The sequence below is a fragment of the Eschrichtius robustus genome, chromosome X (genome assembly GCF_028021215.1).
Source record: "Eschrichtius robustus isolate mEscRob2 chromosome X, mEscRob2.pri, whole genome shotgun sequence".
NCBI classification, from domain to species: domain Eukaryota; kingdom Metazoa; phylum Chordata; class Mammalia; order Artiodactyla; family Eschrichtiidae; genus Eschrichtius; species Eschrichtius robustus.
The window spans coordinates 29,469,483-29,486,111 of NC_090845.1; the positions used below are offsets into that span (position 1 = coordinate 29,469,483).

Genomic DNA, 16,629 nt, shown 5'->3' on the forward strand with positions numbered 1-16,629 from the left:
TCATAATCTGAGAAACAGAAGATCACTCAGTGAAACCCATAGCTTTTAAATTCAGAATAAATAGTAAAAAGGAAATTCGTCTTCCGGAGTTCCACAGCCTTCAATAGAGTTTAATACTGCAAGAGGTCACTGGGTTAAGAGCTAGAGAACAAAAATTTTTGCCTTTACTGTTTTTTTTTCCATCATAAAAGAAATACATGCTGATGAGTAAAAACTCTTTAAAAGTAAAAAGAAAGTAAAACATAACAGCTGTTTCCATTTTGATGTATTTGATTTTCAGTATTTTCTTTACGTGTACCTTTCTGCTGTTTATATTTTATTTTCTAATAGAGTTGTGATCATGCTGTAACGTTGAAGACAGCTTTTTCCCTTAATATATTACATGGCACAGTAGACATTTAGAAAAAGGACTATGTAAAGTTATGGATGCTATCAGTCATTGCTGAGAGGCAACATAAGAGGTCATATTATTTATTGAGTGTCTACTATGTGGTAGTCACTATGCTAAATCTCATGCTACTGTGTTTTGACAATAGGAGGAGGAAATTTACCTCTTCTTTTGGGTATAAGACATAATTCATTCTGTGAATGCTGTTATTGAATATTTACCAAGTACAGATACTGGGTTAGGTACTGGAGGATATAACTGTCAACAAGACTAAAACCAAGCTGTTAAAACATGGGTGGGGTATGTCCTGTCCTTATAGAGATTAGGGTCTACTCATTGATTACTTTTTTTTTTTTTTTAAAGATTTATTTATTGACTGATTGATTGCTATGTTGGGTCTTCGTTTCTGTGCTAGGGCTTTCTCTAGTTGCGGCAAGCGGGGGCCACTCTTCATCGCGGTGCGCGGGCCTCTCACTATCGTGGCCTCTCTTGTTGCGGAGCACAGGCTCCAGACGCGCAGGCTCAGTAGTTGTGGCTCACAGGCCTAGCTGCTCCACTGGCATGTGGGATCTTCCCAGACCAGGGCGCGAACCCGTGTCCCCTGCATTGGCAGGCAGATTCTCAACCACTGCGCCACCAGGGAAGCCCTGATTACTTTTTTTTAATAGATTTTATTGATTGATTGATTGATTGATTGGCTGTGTTGGGTCTTCATTGCTGTGCGCGGGCTTTCTCTAGTTGTGGTGAGCAGGGGCTACTCTTCATTGCGGTGCGCGGGCTTCTCATTGCAGTGGCTTCTCTTGTTGCAGAGCACGGGCTCTAGGCACGTGGGCTTCAGTAGTTGTGGCATGCAGGCTTCAGTACTTGTGCCTCGTGGGCTCTAGAGCACAGGCTCAGTAGTTGTGGCACACGGGCTTAGTTGCTCCGCGGCACGTGGGATCTTCCTCAACCAGGGCTCAAACCCGCGTCCCCTGCATTGGCAGGTGGATTCTTAACCACTGCGCCACCAGGGAAGCCCCTACTCATTGATTATTCACCTATTCATTAGTTACACAAGTAACTGTTGAGCTCTTATAATATGCAAAACACTGCACTTTCAGATTAGAACCATGAAAAACATCTTCGGAAAGGAGAGGAACTACTTACACTGAGAATTAAATGCAAGAGAATGAATGCTACTTTTATGTCTAGTTTGACTCTAATAGGCGGATACTAAGCTACACTACCAAGTTGATAGTAAAGATACTAATACTAATAGCAGACACTTGTATGGCACTTATTATGTGCTAGGCACTGTTTTAAGTGTTTTACATATAATATAAACTATAAATATAGTGAAGTTTGATCTTCACTATAAAACTATGAGATAGTATTACCATATTTCATTGAATTGAAAACCCCATTGGACATAAGGTATATTTTGATTTCAGAGCTGTTAAAACAGGGGTGGGGTATGTCAAATTTGAGGAAATATGTTATTATTATCCCCATTTTACAGATGAGAGATAAAGAGATTAAGTATCTGAGCCAATATTTGACCCCAACTAATCTAGTTTCAGAGTCTGTACTCTTAACCAATATCCCATATCATTGGTGGGATGACACTTGGCCCAGGGGCATCGAGAGAAAAATTCAGGCTCTATAAATCAACGTACTATGGCCCAGACCAAGAGAAATAGAAGAGAGAAAAATCTGTGGCAATATCAGATAGACTAGACAGTCACTGGCCTGCCTGTTAGTTCTTAATGGGTAAGGCAACGCGAGGTGTGGCATGCAAGTCCAGAAACTGGGCTCTAGTCCCAGATTTATTATAACCATCTGTATGACCTTGATTATGTCATTTGGTCTCCCTGCCTCTATTTTATCATCTGTGAAGTAAGGGCAGGGCTAGGGTTCTTCAGTACCCCTCAAAATTTTTTTAGTGCAGTCCACAGAAGGAATACATTTTACATTGTAACGTAGTATACAGAGACAGACACACACACCTAACTGCAACCAAAGTGTCAAAATGATACTTAACCTTGCTTGTGTAATGTACTCTAATTTTCTATTTTCTAATCGGTTCCATTTCAATCCACTAAAAAATTGCTGGTTGCAAGTCATTAAACTGATTTCAGAATTCACTAATGAGTACTTTGAAAACAGCTCATATAGATACTCTCTAAGCTTCTCTCCAGTTAGGAAATTCCAAAGCACAGGGGGACTCCTGGGGTGGGCGTCGGAGCTGGAAACCCCAGGAAAGAAAGAGTTGACCTTTTTGCCTTATAGATACTCATTTTCTTTTCAATTGGATCGTGTTTTTACTACCTTCAGCAGAAAGTTCTCATTATTAAACTATTTGGCAAATATCACTTTAGGGCAAAGATTCCCATACTATATGTTCCACAGCATGTTTAGTGAGAAATTAATTGGTATGCCTGAAAAAGGTTTCCGTAGTCACATAAGGAGGACATAAGAGTCACTGATACTGTGTTCCTCTTAGAGTTTCAATGTATATTAAAAGCTACAAGAATTCCAACAGGAAAGAAATTTGCTTACCTTTATAACCTAGTGATTTTCCAATCTTATTGATCCCAGAACTATTTTTTCAAAGGGGAGTTATTAACATCATACAGTACATTAATGTTCTGAGAAACCTGGCTTGGGAAATGGCCCTTTAGGGAATTCTAGAACTTGTGAAATATTAAGACAAATATAAGTTCTTTCTACCGTTACAGAAAGATTTCTACCTTTATTCAAATACATAGTTTCCTTCTTGGTGAGAAAAGTAAAATTTAGAACAGAAGCCCAGAGAATTGAGAAAATAGCCAGAAAAAAAATCTTGAATTCTTTTTTCAAAAAAGTTCCTAAATTCTTGAAAATAACAAAAGACGGACAATTTTCAGACTACTAAGCTAGTGAATACTGTAGTACCTTTTTGATCATTGACATATGAATATATTTTTAAAATATATAAAATTTTAAGGCTAAATATATTTTAAAATCACACTATTAGAATTTCTCCTTTTTCTTGGTTTAAGTTGCAGAAGTCAATCAGAAGTAGTAGAATATTAAAGCTAGAATTAAAGGCAAGTAGTGTCTATCAACAGATAAAGGTCATATTTTACCTATATTTTCTCTTCTCATTTTTCTCTCAGATCTAAGATTAAAGAAACAGCTTCTTTAACAAGTAGAGATCGGGCCACCAAGAAGAAACAGTGAATACTTTAGTAAAAGGCCACCTCTCCCTATTGATAAGAAAACAAAGACACCTGGGTAATGTAATTTTCAAAGGGGAGTGTGTGTGTGTGTGTGTGTGTGTGTGTATGTGTGTGAGAGAGAGAGAGACAGAGAGAGAGAGAGACAGAGAGAGAAAGAGACAGTGAGTGTGTTTGACGGGATGCAGTTTGCGGCTCATCCTTATTTTTTCTTTTCTTTGTAACTTCTAAACCTCAGAAATCATTCTATTTTTATTCCTGGTAACCTGGAAGCAAATTACTAGACATCTATCAATTCAAACTCATTTAATATGACCTTAGTGGTATTTTTTCAAACATATTTTTATTTTTTTTTGGGGGGGAAGCTCTTTTTCTTTTATAGAACATAAAAATAACAGCAAATAAGTGACTTCAGAGAGGCCCTGCCTCAAATACAATTTTGATGGCACACCCAATTTCTGGTGCAACTTTCTAGAGATCAGTTTGGCAATACATATCAAAAGCCTTACAAATGTAAACATCCTTTAACACAGCAGTTCCATTTTTTAGGCATTTATCTTGTAGAAAGAACCTGAGATGTTTATAAAGGTTTATAAAGGTGTACAAAGAATATTAGATATGATAGATACATAATGTTAGATAAAATAGTGAAAATTTTGAAATAACCTTAATGTTGAGTGATTTAGAATTGTCTTGGTAAATGTGGTACAGCCAGAGAAGGGAATACTACCCTGCCATTTAAAAAAATTACTCTGCAGAGGAATATTTAAACACACGAAAATATTTTTATGAGAGTTCTAAGGGAAAAAAAGCAGGTCATAAAACTGTAAAATGTTTTCATCCCTGTTTGGTTAAAAAAAAAAAAAAGAGAGAATCTGAATTCACACACACCCCCCCTGAGAGAAAGACAGAATGTGTATAAACCATTCTGTTCATACAGAATGTATAATGTATACATTCATTCAGTGTGTGTGTAAAACCACATTTTTTATAGTGGTTATGTCTAAGTGGTGGGATTACAAAAAATTTTTTTTTCCTGTTTGTATTCTCTGCTTTCCAACATTTCCTTGAGTGGCACATATTACCTCTGTAATTTAAAAAAGGACAACCCAAAGAAATAATCTTCATTCAGTCTTTAGTCTCACTGTCCTATTTCTCATATATCCCTTAAACCAAATTGGTATTTTTTGATATCTGTAAGCAAAGCTTCTAAGCATATATTGATGTTCCACATGAATACTTAAGAAACTGGTGACTTCTGGGGCTGGCTCCATATAAGCAGGTAAATCAGCGCCTGTGTCTACAGGCCTGACCTTTCTGGAAGTGGGCACCAGTGCGATATGGATTGAAAGGTGTGGGGTGCTCCTCCTGGCCCCTCAAAGTTCTCCCCTTACAGCTCAGAGATTATGGCTGACGTTCTACCACTTGAGAGCCATTCCTCAGGCTTATGGCTTTTCACCCTTTTAAAATGCAAATAACCCAGGAGAAGTACACATTAAACTTTACCTGTCACCTGGGTTAAATGAGTATAACATATCATTTTCTGAGAATAGGTTTTAATGGGGAAGACATAGGAATTTGGGTGGGGCAGGCAGAGAGAATAAAAAGTGAATGAATATATATGGTGTCTGAGGAATAATTAATATTCATAATAGTAATATTTTTATTTATGGTTTATGAGTCACTTACAAGTATGTTATCACATTTAATCTCAATTAAATCAAATAGAATGGCTCTGCCACCAAGGCGATTTAAGCAGACCAGAAATTGGGAAAAATATAGAAGACAAAATGTGCAGGATTTATAATTGTTCTACAGCCATTCCCAAAAGCCACAATCCCAATCAATTACGTATCCTGCTTTAACTTGCCCTTTTTTCTTGACACCTCCTAAGCATGCGTGATACTGTCTAAATAATGACTGCATGTTGATAAAAGGGTTAGACCCAGTCAAGAAAATAAGACAACCTCTTACTTAATACACTATCAGTGTGTAACAAAAAGACAGGACCACTACTTTCTAGGAATTTTTGTTCTAAAAGACATGGCCCACTAGAGACACACATGAAAGCATCAAGTGAAAAAGCTTTAAAATGTTCATGAGCATGGATCTTTTTATTAACCTATGGAAAATGGAGAAGGAAGGAAAGGACTAGAAAATGGCAATAAAAGAGGAAGGCAAAAGAATGAAGGGAGATCATATAGAATTGCTTCTTCTCTATAAAATATATCAATAAAGTAAAGGACAGTCTAGTGTGGTGGTTAAAAACAGACTCTGGAGCCAACTTCTTGGGTTTGAATCCTGGCTCTGTCATCCACTTGCTGTGTGACTGTATGCCTCAATTTCCTCATCTTAAAAATGGGTATAATAATGGTATCTACCTTATAGGTTGCTATAAGGATTAAGGTGGGTCATATTTGTAACATTGCAAGGCACAAAGTAATTGCCTTAAAATGATGCTTAAACTCCACCATACACAAAAATAAACTCAAAATGTATTAAAGACCTAAATCTAAGACTGGATACCATAAAACTCTTAGAGGAAAACACAGGCAGAACACCCTCTGACATAAGTCGCAGCAATACCTTTTCCAATCCATTTCCTAGAGTAATGGAAATAAAAACAAAAATAAACAAATGGGATCTAATTAAACTCAAAAGCTTTTGCACAGCAAAGGAAACCATAAACAAAACGAAAAGATAACCCACAGGGGCTTCCCTGGTGGCGCAGCGGTTAAGAATCTGCCTACCAATGCAGGGGACATGGGTTCGAGCCCTGGTCTGGGAAGATCCCACATGCCACGGAGCAACTAGGCCCGTAAGCCACAACTACTGAGCCTGCGCGTCTGGAGCTTGTGCTCCGCAACGAGAGGCCACGACAGTGAGAGGCCCGCGCACCGCAATGAAGAGCGGCCCCCACTTGCCGCAACTAGAGAAAGCCCTTGCACAGAAACGAAGACCCAACACAGCCAAAAATAAATAAATTTAAAAAAAAATAAATAAATAAAAATAAAAATAAAGGAATTCCTTTAAAAAAAAAAAAAAAAAAAAGATAACCCACAGAATGGGAGAAAATATTTGCAAACGATGTGACCGACGAGGGATTCATCTCCAAAATTTACAAACAGCTCATGCGGCTCAATATCAAAAAACAAACACCCCAATCAAAAAATGGGCAGAAGACCTAAATAGACATTTCTCCAAATAAGATATACAGATGGCCAAGAGGCACATGAAAAGATGCTCAGCATTGCTGATTATTAGAGAAATGCAAATCAAAACTACAATGACATATCATCTCACACCAGTCAGAATGGCCATCATCAAAAAGTCTACAAACAATAAATGCTGGAGAGGATGTGGAGAAAAGGAAACCCTCCTACACTGTTGGTGGGAATGTCAATTGGTACAGTCACTATGGAGAACAGTATGGAGGTTCCTTAAAAAACTGAAAATAGAGTTACCATATGATCCAGCAATCCAACTCCTGTGCATGTATCCAGAGAAAACCATGGTTTGAAAGGATACATGCACCCCAATGTTCACTGCAGCGCTGTTTACAATAGCCAAGACATGGAAGCAACCTAAATGTCCATTGACAGATGAATGGATAAAGAAGTTGTGGTATAGATACACAATGAAATATTACTCAGCCATTAAAAAGAATGAAATAATGCCATTTGCAGCAACATGGATGGACCTGGAGATTATCATACTAAGTGAAGTAAGTCAGACAGAGAAAGACAAATATCATATGATATCACTTATATGTGAAATCTAAAAAAAATGATACAAATGAACTTATTTACAAAGCAGAAACAGACTCACAGAATTGGAGAACTAATTTATGGTTACCGGGGGGATGGGTGGTGGAGAGCGATAGATTGGGAGGTTGGGATTGACATATACATGCTGCTATATTTAAAATAGATAACCAACAAGGACCTACTGTATAGCACAGGGAACTTTGCTCAGTATTCTGTAATAACCTAAATGGGAAAAGAACTTGAAACATAGATACATGTATATGTAAAACTGAATCACTTTGCTGTACACCTGAAACTAACACATTGTTTTTTTTTTCTTTTTTTGAAACTAACACACTGTTAATCAACTATACTCCAATATAAAATAAAATTTTTTTAAAAATGATGGTTAAACTCTCATACATACACATGCATGACCAGAGGGAAATACGGCAAAATGTTAACAGATATTAACCCCATGTGGTAGACGTATGACTTTTTAAATACCTATATATATATATATATATATATATACTTTTATAATCAAAGAAAGAGTAGTATAAATTAACAACACTAATCATAGGAAAACAGAAGCTTGACAATTTAATATGCATTGTTATATTTATAGGGTGTTCCAATATTACACTTTCAGTTAACCAAGGCTATTCCTCTTGGTATTAATTATAAAAATATAGTTAATTATAAAAGATATAATATTTATTAATAATATGTAAATAATATCATTAGAAAAATATAATTAATAAAATAGTAAAACTGGAAAATAAAAAGAATGAAGAGAGGTCAAGGATAAAAGAGGGATAAGAATAGCTAGGGAAAGAAAACAGAATGGGCTGAAGTTCCAACTTGCAGGCAGGGAGTATTTAATGAATTATATAGAGATAAAGAATTATAGATTCACAGTAATATATATTGAATCATCATATAATAATTATGTGATATATAATTATCAGCTTGATAAAGTGAACTGCTATAAGCAGAACTAAAGACTCAAAAATATTGCTGAAGTTAGCACTGGAGAATACATTGTAGGAAATAATTATGCATTAGCTGAAGGCTGGACAAAATGATCTAATTGGTCCTCCTCTTCTTAACCTTCTGAATTTACCCACTAAGTTATATTTCAGGATGATTTGTGCCCCCAGTGCATTTGGCAGAGACAACTGTAATTCAACTCTTAATTCTTAGCCACCAAGATGCAGTGAAGAGGTTAAGCAATGAAAATTGACAATGACTTACTGGAAAGAAAGTGCTGGGATGCTGGGCCAAAGTCCCTGTGGGCTTCGTGCAGTTGCCTGATGCGGTCCTCAACAGCCACCTGCGAGGAAGAGGAGAAAAATTATGTTCTCTCATCATATGTAATGAGGGGCAATTAAAACAATGTATTCTTTTTGGTAAGATCTTCTGGGCTTCTAAGGCTGGAACATTAAAACAACAATTTATAACCCTGTTTTAATATCCACTTACCACATGTGGCCTCCGAGACCCATTTTTATTAAAGCAAGGCCAAACAAAAAAGATTTGCTCTTTTGACAATGTTAAAATGGGATTTTCTAAAAACACTCTACTCATTGGTGGCCACAAATGAATGACTGCTCCAATTAGTACCATCAAAAATGCAAACTCGGGCTTCCCTGGTGGCGCAGTGGTTGAGAATCTGCCTGCCAATGCAGGGGACACGGGTTTGAGCCCTGGTCTGGGAAGATCCCACATGCCACGGAGCAACTGGGCCCGTGAGCCACAACTACTGAGCCTGCGCGCCTGGAGCCTGTGCTCCGCAACAAGAGAGGCCGCGATAGTGAGAGGCCCGCGCACCGCGATGAAGAGGCGCCCCCGCTTGCCACAACTAGAGAAAGCCCTTGCGCAGAAACGAAGACCCAACGCAGCTAAAAAAAAAAAATAATAATAATAATAATTTTTAAAAAAAGCAAACTCTAAATCTTTCACAAAAAGGTTAGGTAGGGAGGTTGCCATTCGCTATTATACTAGGTGACTAAAGGATCTCAGAAATGATATATATTTTGTCTTAGTCTGTTGCTTTTGCCATGTTTTTAAGAATCATATTGATTGATAATTAATGGATATCGAGTGATAATCATTGATAAATTAATAAGTAACCAAAAGTTGACTGATACTTAAGTATCAAAGAAACAGAGGCAAGGTTTTAATTTAGGGTAACTATAGGGTGGATGGTGAAAATAAAGAAATTTTCAGATTTCAGATTTTATTGGACTTGGAAGTTAGTGGGAAGTATACGTTTAGGTGGCATGGAATAAAGATTGCCATTCTTTTTTTTCCTATTATGTTTTTCTATAATATATTGACACAGTGTCCTTTCAGCTTAGTGAATTCCATTTTGAGTGGGGGAAAAAGGGAAGAATTTTATGGGTGAAATGGTATATTTTGTCATCTGGCATATTGCCAATTCTATATTAATGGTGGCCCCAGGCACCCTAGCTTTATAACTTTGGATCTTGATTTGGTTCTGAGCAGGCTATGCTAAACTAGAGGTTAGTCAGAGCTTGCCCAGAGCCATCAGAGCTCAAGCAGGTTCACTCTGTGGTGTGGATAACTCCCAAGAAGTAAAATACATCTTAAACTCATTGAAAAAGTGGCTCAGGTAGTCTGGTCTAACGCCAACTCTGACCTTCCCATATCAATCAATTACCTAGCCTAGATCCAGAACAATCTTCTTTTTACACGTTCTCCCTAGCCTTGTCCATCTTTGCTTGGACCAAATATTTGGAAAACCACATACAGTTTCAAAAAAAAAAAAATGGAGGGTTTGCTTCACTGCGATGCACAGAAAACCACGAGGGACATGTGAAACCTACTTTCCCAGCCTTACCACCCTGCACTCTCAGTCAAACTCTACCTGCCTGTCCCACGACATTCCATCCAATGTAACACTCCTGAGACTTGTTCGTGTTCTCCTTCCCTCTGGAATGCTCTTATCCCCCTTTTCTCCCATTCAAGGCTGTTATATGTTTGCCTCCTCAGCATTCTCACAGTACACGGTTTATACTTGGAGCACTTCTATCATAGCCATTGTTTTCGTTATATGGATATGAATATCTCCTGCAGTGGACTGTCAACTTCTTGATGGCAGGAACCATTCCTTGCTTATTTGTCCTCTCCTCTCCTCCCTCCCACAGGATGCACTGAACCCTGCATGCAGTAAGTGGTATAAGAAATATTTGTGTAATGACTAGTTGACCAAACCAGTGGATAAATGTGTGTGTTTGTGTGTGTGTGTGCGTGTGAGAAAGAGGAAAGAGAGAGAGGGAGAGAGAGAGATAGATACGGGAGAATGAATGAGAATGCTCACTGACATCGACTGCATGTTGTATGTCCCTGGGTAAATTATTCTAAACTTAACTTACCTTATCATTAAAATGGGACAACAATATTTCCTACCTCATGGTGTTACTGTGGGAATTAAATAAGATGATACATGTGTTTAGCCTAGTTTCTATCACATGATAATTGCTCAATAAATGCTAGCAGCTGCTGTTACTGTTGCTATTATGGTTAACAAAGGGAGAGGAATAGGTTAGAGTGTGCAAGGCACCACATAACATACAAAAATGGCTGATATTTATTAAGCACTCTGTGCATGACAATATGAAGCAACATTTAATCTTCACAGTAACTCTGTAGTAGGAAACAATATTATCTCTCCACTTCACTGATGCAGAAACTGAAGGATGAGAGGATAAAAAAACCAACCAAACGAAATGTGCCTAAGCTTAAGCAGTTAGTAAATGGGCAGATTCAGGATCCAAAGCTCATTCAGTCCGACTCTTGCTCTTAACTGCTACTCCAGAGATTAAAGTTGAAAACAGAAAGTATTGTGTAAATATTTAATATGCAGTTGGCCTTTTAATTTATTTTTAAATTAATTTATTGAAAGCAGACCTAACGTAGTGTACACATCTATGAAACTTTTAGTCATCAGTATATTTTATGATCCAATGCAAGGTCAGTTCCTGGTCTTAAAGAATGTGATACCCTAAGACTATAGAGAAGAGCTGTAGAAGAACACATGCAAATGAATGGAATACGTAATTATTTCTAAATGCAGAATGGGTCATTTGATAAACAAATAAAGAAGAGAGGAATGTGAAAGTTTGGGGATGGGGAGGAAGGGATGGGGAGGCCATATGGGAATGGACACAGAGCAGAAATCTTTGCACATACTGAGGGGGAAATCCCCAAGGGAACATGCGGATGGCAAAGGAGCATGAACGTGCCACAGGCCATTTCCTCTGGAGACAACGTTAGTAGCTTCATAGGGACCACGTGGGTACAGGATCAGAGTCCATTATAAGCCCCTTATCTGAAGGTTGCTTCCTTCTTATACAGGGAGGGCCATGGTGGTAGTTTCCAGTGTATACCCAATTGTCAAGAATTTAAAATTAGATAAAAGTGAATCTCCATCCGTATAACTCGAACTTAAGAAAATGTATGATAGTGAGACAAAAATTAAAGATGCATCATGTAATGAAATGAAATATTCAGGAAATAGTCTTAACTAAAGAATTAAGCAGAAAATATTTCTTTTCACAAATTATCTTTGGAGAAAGGTATGGCACGGATTGAATGCACAGAATAAATAAAGAAATAATTTTAAGAAAGAAAAACTTGAAGGCACACAAGATCCTCACAAACTGTAGCTACTTGAGAACAAAGCACTTTACTCTGTGAGCAATTAGGCAAGGAAATGAAATTTGATAACCTTTTGAAACAATAACCTCCATGCATTAGACCTTACTAACTGGATTTTTTTTTAACCAATATAAAACACTATATGCGGGGCTTCCCTGGTGGCGCAGTGGTTGAGAATCTGCCTGCTAATGCAGGGGACACGGGTTCGAGCCCTGGTCTGGGAAGATCCCACATGCCGCGGAGCAACTAGGCCCGTGAGCCACAACTACTGAGCCTGCGCATCTGGAGCCTGTGCTCCGCAACAAGAGAGGCCGCGGTAGTGAGAGGCCCGTGCACCGCGATGAAGAGTGGCCCCCACTTGCCGCAACTAGAGAAAGCCCTCGCACAGAAATGAAGACCCAACACAGCCATAAATAAATAAATAAATAAATAAACCCAAAGTTTAAAAACAAAAAACAAAAAAAACAAAACACTATATGCAAACTAGGAAGCAAAAGCCAGAAATTTTATCCCATTACCTTGCATTCTGGCACAGTTCATTCTTTACTTGGTTAATTGTTTGTTCCCTTTTTAAGTATATGTTAATACGAAAAGAGATATGCAATAAATGAATGCTACAGTCTTGATCTCTGGAAGCATAACGGGTTGGAGGTGAGGAATGGAAACAAGCCAAGGAAGATCTTGGGGTAGCAGAACACTGGTCTTAGAGAGGACAGTGAGATGCAGTTAGCTAGGTATGCTGCAAGCAGATGATGCAAAACAAGACACGGCAGACACTGAGGCTCAAGATTTGCCCCGTAGGCAAAGGGAACCACTGAAGATTTCTGTGAGGGGACTCATGACTTGAGAGGGAAGTTGAAGTTTAGGGAGATGAATCTGTCAGTGTAACAGATCCAAGAGGGACCTGGAGGCTGAGACCAGTTAGAGGCTGTTGCAACTGACTAGACTTGGGGTTATATGTGTTGGAATGAAGACTGTGCTGCCTGGAATGGAAAAGATGGTACAGACTGGGAGGTATTTTAAAGTCAGGAAAAACTAATCACTTTGGTGTTGGAGTGTAATTTTTGTAGAAGCAAATAAAACTCCAGGATTTCCAGTGTGGAAGACCGGGAGACTGAGGATATTGCTGATGGAAACACTAATAATTAGAAAGGGGAGGAATGGCAAATGTGCGGATGAATTCATTTGGAACATGATGAATTTGACCTAACAGTGAAACATTTAACTGGAGATGTCATGTAGAGCCAGTTAGAGAAGAGCAATCTGTCCCAGTCATTAAAGGAAGGAAACGGAAGTGAGACTGAAGAGGGTAGGACTGAGCATTAGGAAGTGAGTGGAGAAGGAAGAGGCAAAGGAGTCTAAACAATTATTTAAAGAGACAGGAAGGACCCAATTTCCCCCAAATTAATAGGCCACACCTCTGTTTCCTTTCATAAAAAGAAATACAATTATAACATCCTTTTGGAAGCACACATCTTGTGTCTACTATTAGATCATAGATCAAAAAAGTTTAGAACTGGAAGAAACCTTATCTATTGATACACAAGGGTCTACTCTTTAGAACTATCCCAGATGGGCAGAAAACTGCCCTCTGCTCCATGAGTACTCAAGATCTAGTTTGCAGCATTTCTTCAGAAAAAGCATGTCAGAGGGAAAAAAAAGTCTCTTTTTTTTTTTTTTTTAAAAAAAAACAAAAAACATATACGCTCTCTGAGGACAGGGACCTTTCTTTCTTTCCCTACTATATCCTAGTTGATAAGCACAGTACCTGGCCGATGGCAGGTGCTCGATTCATATTAGTTGAATGAATTAATGTGTAGTTTATTCAAGGATCTTCACCATAACCATTATATTTTGAATGGAGAATTTCTTTTTCAAGAGTCCCAAAACAAGTTTTTGGAAAGACCTTTCCTCCCTCCCTCCCTCCCCCCCTTCTTTCTTTCCTTCTTTTTTGATGCTCAAAGTTAAAAGAAAAAAAAAGAAGAAAACCATTTAGATTCACTGTGCCTACATTAGATTTAGAAAAATTTTAAAAAGCAGTAATTTGTATGACAAACCCAGAGCCCAAATCTACTCCATATCTGTTTTATTCTAATTTTTAAATAATCATATTTGAGAGCTATGAGGACTATATATTATTCTTCTTTGCTTTCTCCTTTCTGTAGGCAGTGTACTCTTGGCAGAGGCCTCCCTTCTTTCACTTCACTAAGAAATGTCTCTCTATTCATTCAGAAGATATTTACTAGAATGTAAGTTCCTTGTCCATGTAGATTGGGACCCTGTCTGCCTTGTTCACAGTTTAGTATAGTGCCTAATACAAAGGAGATGCTCAATAAATACTCAATAAATGAGTGAATGAAAAGGCTTTTTGAGTTCCTGTTACTTTAGGCACTACACTAAGTGTGATTAAGGTATACTTGAAAGCGTAATTTTGGAGATAATGAATGAGCACCAAGTCCTTCAACTAAATTAATGATAACACACTCCATTCCCAGCTGTGACTGTTCCCCAAAGCTCAGTCAATTCCTCTGTGTATTTTGAAGAATATCTTTGTTTCCTTTTTTCTTCAAAATTGCTTTAAATAAGCCAAAAGGAGAAGAAAGAAAAAGGACAGATATCAACACTGTGGCTCCTAGTAATGATTTTAAATAAATTGATCTAAGTGCAAATATTTGTTACTTAACTTGAAGTTCTCAAGGGCTTCCAATTTCTCTTTTGACCTGCTAGTTGATTACTTTTAAGTTTTTATCTCCACTGGAGTTTTAGAAGAGCTAAAAATTCCCTCCTGATGTGGAAATACATTGTTAGACAATGTGATTCCTTCCTGGTGCCCTAGTGTTCTTGCTGGCACTACATGCATAAATCGTGTTTACTCCAGTCTTGGGAAAAGATGTAACTGGGCATGTATATTTCAATTTTCTGGGTCTCAGTTTGTTAAGACCCTTGATAGATATCCATGGGCATGCAAGAACCAGAGTTCACACCTCCACTAAGGAGCCCATAAAAATAAAACTCTCCTTGTGTTGTGATGCTAGTGAATAAACAACGCACATGCACACAAACGACTCTCTACAGTCTATTCATGAGTTTTTGTCCTGAAATTTTGCAGTTTGTACACTTCTCTGTATGCATTTATCTACTGGGGGAAGCCTTCAGAATTCATTCTTACTTCCAAATTCTTACTTGTAACACTCATAAACACGTGCCCAAACATTATCCTGAAAACTCTCCTCAGGATTTAACTTTCAGTTAAAATCCTCTTAACGAATTGTAACTCGTTTCATTTAAAATCCACTGTTCTTCTAATTGTGATTTCTTTTGAGTTGTGACTGAAAAAAAAAATGCTCTGAGATAAGGTTTGGAATGAGGACGTATGATAGGTACAGCTCTGTGGCAAAACAATCTGGGCTTGTTGAATGCAAAAGTTGGCTGAATTTTCTTTTCCTTGAATTTATTTATGTGTTTTCTTGACCCTGAGACACTTCTGAGTTAAACGGAGTTTCTCGCCCTTGACTTCAGGACAGATCACAGGAAAGCAACCAGTGCTAACACGGTGCTCACTCTGAGCAGTAGCATAATTATTAGTTGATTTTGTGTGATTTATGGCATGGGTGCTAATGCGTGCCATCTGAGACCATCATCAGTCCACCGCTTTTTACGTTCTTCTCTCAGAGCTTTTTTTCCCAGCTTCCAAATTGGTACTTCTGCGCTGATTCCCGTCTTCTTAATCTCTGATTCCTTTTCTTATTCCTACCTTTCTCTTTCCTCTCTCCTGCACCCACCCTTCCACTTGCTCTTCCCAGCTGTGTCCTGTACAACCTCCCAGAAGAGCACACAGACTCTGCTGAGGCAAACAGAGAGCGCGTAACATGAAGTGGCTGTGCGTCCCTGCAAGGCAGGTGGGGCAGGATGTGAACAGGAGCCCCAGCCTAGAGCCAGCCCGGCGCTTCTTCAGGAACATTAGTCCTCTAATTCTGACGAACTCCTCCAACCACCGGAAAGCAAGGGAGGACAAAACAGCAAGTCCTTTGTCCACTGTTAAGCTTTTAGCTTTCACCTCACCGATTTCTAAAACGCACCTTGGAAGTCTGTTTATTAGTTTTCGTGCTCATGTAGCTGCCTCATTCTGTGATAATGGAGTCAGGTTATATCAACATTAAGTTGACTTCATAGACCCAAGTACCTTAAGGGTGTCATTAATTTTAATTTAGAAAAGCAGCAATCAACGTCCTTATCCTGCTTCATTTGTCAAAATCTTTAGTTTTTACTTTGTATTTAAAAGACAAAAAGGACAAAAAAAAAATTTTTTTTAAATCTTTAGTTTTTGTTACATCTACACACTGTTATGAAAAAAATGTGCTGGGAAGCGTAGAGACCACAGGAAGCATTTCTTCTGCTCTTTGTTTCTTGTCTTAAAGAGACAAAGGGTGAATTACTCTGCTTGGATGATGTAACTTGATGCAGATTTTATCTTAAAAAATAGGTTTCCTTTAAAAACCTTTCCTAATGTAGCTCATGATTTGGAGCAGGAACCAAAGTCAAGTGGCTCGCACCTCACCACACCAATACGTTTAAATCATTTACAGTTCAGCTTCAGCTATTTATTCTTGAG

At 38.1% G+C, this 16,629-nt stretch overlaps 1 protein-coding gene across 4 annotated transcripts in view; it reads right to left on the reverse strand.

Annotated features, from left to right (window-relative positions):
• DMD (dystrophin) overlaps positions 1-16,629 on the reverse strand; it is a 1,739,631-nt gene that overhangs the window by 256,418 nt on the left and 1,466,584 nt on the right. For all 4 annotated transcript variants that reach the window (XM_068533306.1, XM_068533307.1, XM_068533305.1 and 1 more), the window contains one exon: positions 8,589-8,667. In XM_068533306.1, the coding sequence (XP_068389407.1) occupies positions 8,589-8,667 (79 nt within the window). The remainder of the gene's footprint in view (positions 1-8,588; positions 8,668-16,629) is intronic.